This window comes from Portunus trituberculatus, chromosome 26, assembly GCF_017591435.1.
Source record: "Portunus trituberculatus isolate SZX2019 chromosome 26, ASM1759143v1, whole genome shotgun sequence".
Lineage (NCBI taxonomy): Eukaryota > Metazoa > Arthropoda > Malacostraca > Decapoda > Portunidae > Portunus > Portunus trituberculatus.
The window spans coordinates 4421208-4426207 of record NC_059280.1 but is presented as its reverse complement, the minus strand read 5'-3'; the positions used below and the strand labels follow the sequence as shown (position 1 = coordinate 4426207).

The window sequence follows — 5000 nt, the reverse complement described above, 5'->3', positions numbered from 1 at the left end:
TACAACCTTCATGCACAATAACAACACCAAACGTCCAGAAATTCCAGAGAAAAATGGAAAAATGTGAAAATATTAGATAACATTTTGCAACATGGCGCGTAATCTGCCCCCTCTTATCTCAGCTTTAAGGCGTCAATGGCACCTTCCACGGCGCCATTTTACGCCACAAATACACCCCAATGGTTCCTACAGACACACGGCCCTTCAATTCCCGTGAAAGTACAGTAATGGCGTACCTGGAGGTGAAAATATCGGGGAAACTTTCACTACAAGCGGCTTCCTGATCCCAAACAAATCAATGTCTGGTACTTTGGCTCGTCTTAATTTCGGGATGTTTGCTTTATTTCTCCCTATTATCCCTATTTTTAAATTTTGAGAGGTTTATTTTATTTATTTTTACCTATTTATGCGGTGTATTGTGGGTAGTTTAGCGTTAAAAGTAGAAAGTCCCGCAAAGTAAGACGGTTTGACCTACACGTGGACATCGTGAAGGGAGTAAAAGCTACTGGCGCCAAAATCAAATGTTTGTAAACGCCGCCCGACCTTAGCAACAAGCACTCTCTCTCTCTCTCTCTCTCTCTCTCTCTCTCTCTCTCTCTCTCTCTCTCTCAATTATGTATCGAATGAATAATTTTATATACGAGAGAGAGAGAGAGAGAGAGAGAGAGAGAGAGAGAGAGAGAGAGAGAGAGAGAGAGAGATGATGACGCTGAAAGCAATAAAATTCATCTCTCTCTCTCTCTCTCTCAATTTTGTATCGATTGAATACGAGAGAGAGAGAGAGAGAGAGAGAGAGAGAGAGAGAGAGAGAGAGAGAGAGAGAGAGAGAGAGAGAGAGAGAGAGAGAAAACACACACACACACACACACACACACACACACACACACGGTATCTTTTCTTTCTCAATCAAATCAAATAAATAAATAAATAAATAATCATTGTCTATATAGATGAGGTTAATTGGAATGCCTTTCACACGCATCACTCAAAGACAGAAAGACATTAGCGAAGGAAGAAGGAAGAAGATGAAGAAGAAGATGATGATGATGCGAAGAAGAAAAGAGGAAAAGAGAAGATGAAGAAGATGATGATGATAATGATGAGAAGAAGAAGAAGAAGAAAGAGAAGAAGAGGAAGAAAAAAGAAAGAAGAAAAAAAGAAGAAGAAGAAGAAGAAAGGGCAAGACAGACAGTAGAGCCCCGAGAAGCGCACATCCTCACTCCTCACCCGTTGACAGTAGCATCGTGACTGCGGCGTCTGTGCGTGGCGACCAGCGAGGCTATCGAGGAGGAAGCAACAGAGGAGGCACGATTCATCCTAGCTGGAGGCGTGGTTGGGGAGTGCACGCGGCTTCCCTTGGCACTCACACTGGCACTAGCTGGACTGGAGGCACCCCTGGAGGCAGCCCTGGACGTAGCAGAAGAGGCACCAGTAGACGCAGCTCTCGCACCACGCCGCCCACCACTCGCCGCCACCTGCCGCTGACTGGGCGACCTTGCTGACCGCTCCGACCGTTCTGAATCCTTGGAACGGACTGAAGACGCCGATTTTCTCCACATCCGGACTTACCTTCCACAGAGACGCTTGATTTACCGGACTTACAGGAGGTGTTTGAGTCTCCCGAGCCGTTTGAAGCGTTGGAGGCTCCGGATGTATTAGATTTAGCAGACACACTCGAGGCAGACGACTTAAGGGAGTGGAGAGACACCTCGCTGCCAGACGGGGACTGTGAGGTGGCGCCCGCTCGGTCTATGGAGAGGAGAGAGAGAGAGAGAGAGATTTAGTTTTGTATGTTAATTTTATCGTAAACTTTTTTTTATTTCTTATTCTTCTACCTGTGTTACTACTACTACTACTACTACTACTACTACTACTCTATCAATAATATTTCCACAATACTATAACGAAAGAACAGTAGTAGTAGTAGTAGTAGTAGTAGTAGGAAGAGGAGGAGGAGGAGGAAGAGAAGATAGTAGTAGTAGTAGTAGTAGTAGTAGTAGTAGTAGTAGTAGTAGTAGTAGTAGTAGTAGTAGTAGTAGTAGAAGAAGTAGTAGCAGTAGTAGTAGTAGTAGTAATAGCAGTTGTAGTAATAGTAGTAGTAGTAGTAGCAGTAGCAGTAGTAATAGTAGTAGAAGTAGTAGTAAGTAGTAGAAGCAGTAGTAGTAGCAGTAGTAGTAGTAGTAGTAGTAGTAGTAGTAGTAGTAGTAGTAGTAGCAGTCAATTTTCTTAACAATAACAACTAATCCATGTGTCAATTAATTACACGCTCTAAAACTGCTAACTGCTGACTGCTGACTGCTGACTGCTGACTGCTGACTGCTGGATTGATAAACACAACATTCTCACACTACTGACAACGATACTGACGCCGGAAATGAAAAGAAAAAAAAAAGCGTTGAATCTAAATCTTCATTCTTATCTTTATCTCGTCAAAACTTACCAAAGAAACTTACAAAAGGAATTCGAAACTTTATGCTTCCTTATCTAGAAATCCAAGTCTTTATTCTTTGTCGATAAATGCAAATCTTTAATCTTTTTTTATTTTGTCAAACTTAGCAAAAGTAGAATAACAACATTTTGGCTTTGAAGTTTGAAGGTCTATATTCTGGACGCTTTGCTCCTTCACCATCACTGCTTCCACCACAAACACACACACACACACACAAACACACCACAAACACAAACACACCACACACCACACCACAAACATAAACATACACACCACACATACACAAACACATATAAACACACCATAAATACACACACATTAAATACACACACATATACAACACCTAACACACCACATACACACAAACACACACACAATATTACATACATAAATATAATTATACATACACAGACACATAAACACATACACATAAATAACATACCTATATACACATAACATATACACACCATAAATACACATACACAATACACAAACACACACAAACACACCTAAACACACACAAACACACACACACACAAACACACCTAACACACACAAATACCACACACACACACATACACACACTATAACACACTATACACAAACACACACATAACACACTAAACACACTACACACAAACACACACCACACAACACACATGGGCACACCACAAACACAACACACACACACACACACACACACAACACAACACACACACACACACACACACACACACACACACACACACCACACACACACACCTGGGCACACACCACAAACACACCACACACACCACAACACAAACACACACAAACACACCACAAACACACCACAAACACAAACACACCACAAACACACCACAAACACACCACAAATACACCACAAACACACCACAAACACACCACAAACACACCACAAACACAAACACACCACAAACACACCACAAACACACTCGGAAAACAGTTGCATGGTGGTGTTTGGTGTTTCCAGGCTACAAAAACACCACAAAACACCACAAACACACCACAAACACCCCAAATAACACCAAAACACAATCTTAACACCCAAAACACTGCTCTGTCTGGCCTCGGAAAACAGTTGCATGGTGGTGTTTGGTGTTTCCAGGCTATATAAACACAACAAAAACACCACAAAAACACCACTAACACCAAAAAACACATCCTTATGGCCAAAACATTCCCCATTAATTGTCTACCTGGAAAAGAGGCAAGGAAAGTATAATAGACAGCTGAAGTCCTGAACTTTCCAAAAGGCTCAAGTTTAAGGGTGGCCAAACTTCTCAGTGCTGGGGCCACATTAAAAAAAAAAAAAAAAAAAAAAAAAAGGCAATCTTATAGGGCCGCGTACTATATTAACATAAAATCATTAATATTTAGAATACACAATTAAAGGCTTCTAAAAAAAAAAAAAAGCCTCTCTCACGCATGCGCACACTGGCGGGAAGAAAATGCAATGCTCACAATACTATTTGGCGTTGTTCATTAACTTGTTCTTTCAAACTGACTAACATTTGTCAAGCTGCATGGATTTCTGTGGCGGGTTGGGCCGTAGTTCGCCCACACCTCTAGTTGAAGAGTACTGGGAATTTTATTTTTATAGTGGTAGCCCTATTAAACCCCATCACCAGCCAATTAAGTGTATCACGGTGACATGTAGCTAACTTTGAACCACTCCATAAATGGCAAAGTTTCAAGGCGGCACGTGGTGGGACTCAACCAACGCATGGACGTGTGCCCCACCACCACCACCACCACCTCCACCTTATCCAACAAGCCTTATTTTCAAGACAGTTTCTCCTTTTAATTAACCAGAAATCTTGCTAATCTGTCACCAGGACCATACAAATACTGGGACACATTTCTACCGTGAGTTTTGGGTGTGATGGATGGAGGTCAAAAGATTAGTGGCCAGTCTTATCTATTTCAACCCCCACTTCAGTACCACGGCGCGTTTTCATATTCATTCTGGTAATTATTTGGTGGTTTCCTACAGCTTCAGAAACTTAAGTGGGGGTTGAAATAGATAAGACTGGCCACTAATCTTTTGACCTCCATCCATCTTTCCTAACGTAATGAAACCATCTAGTCACACCCAAAACTCACGGTAGAAATGTGTCCCAGTATTTGTATGGTCCTGGTGACAGATTAGCAAGATTTCTGGTTAATTAAAAGGAGAAACTGTCGTGAAAATAAGGCTTGTTGGATAAGGTGGTGGTGGTGGTGGTGGTGGGATCGGGCACACGTCCATGCGTTGGTTGAGTCCCACCACGTGCCGCCTTGAAACTTTGCCATTTATGGAGTGGTTCAAAGTTAGCTACATGTCACCGTGATACTCAGGTTCTACATAGAGGTGTTGTGGCCTTACACCAAAGATACGCTTAATTGATGGTGATATGGGGTTTAATAGGGCTACCACTATAAATAAAACTGCCTGCACTGGTAATGTGTGGAAGCTGAACAGCATTATAGGGCTTAAAAAAATAGATAAATAAATAAAAGCTGTGTTTCTGAATACAAACCTAAACCTTGA

General features: G+C 41.8%; 1 protein-coding gene across 4 annotated transcripts in view; it reads right to left on the bottom strand.

Annotated features, from left to right (window-relative positions):
* Nucleotides 1–5000, bottom strand: part of LOC123509073 (DIS3-like exonuclease 2) — a 58920-nt gene that overhangs the window by 25420 nt on the left and 28500 nt on the right. For 3 of the 4 annotated variants that reach the window (XM_045263194.1, XM_045263193.1, XM_045263195.1), the window contains exon 4: nt 1228–1749. In XM_045263194.1, the coding sequence (XP_045119129.1) occupies nt 1228–1559 (332 nt within the window). In that variant the 5' untranslated portion in view covers nt 1560–1749. Of the gene's footprint in view, nt 1–236; nt 321–1227; nt 1750–5000 lie in introns of those variants that run through there. The other variant, XM_045263196.1, reaches the window with a different exon arrangement.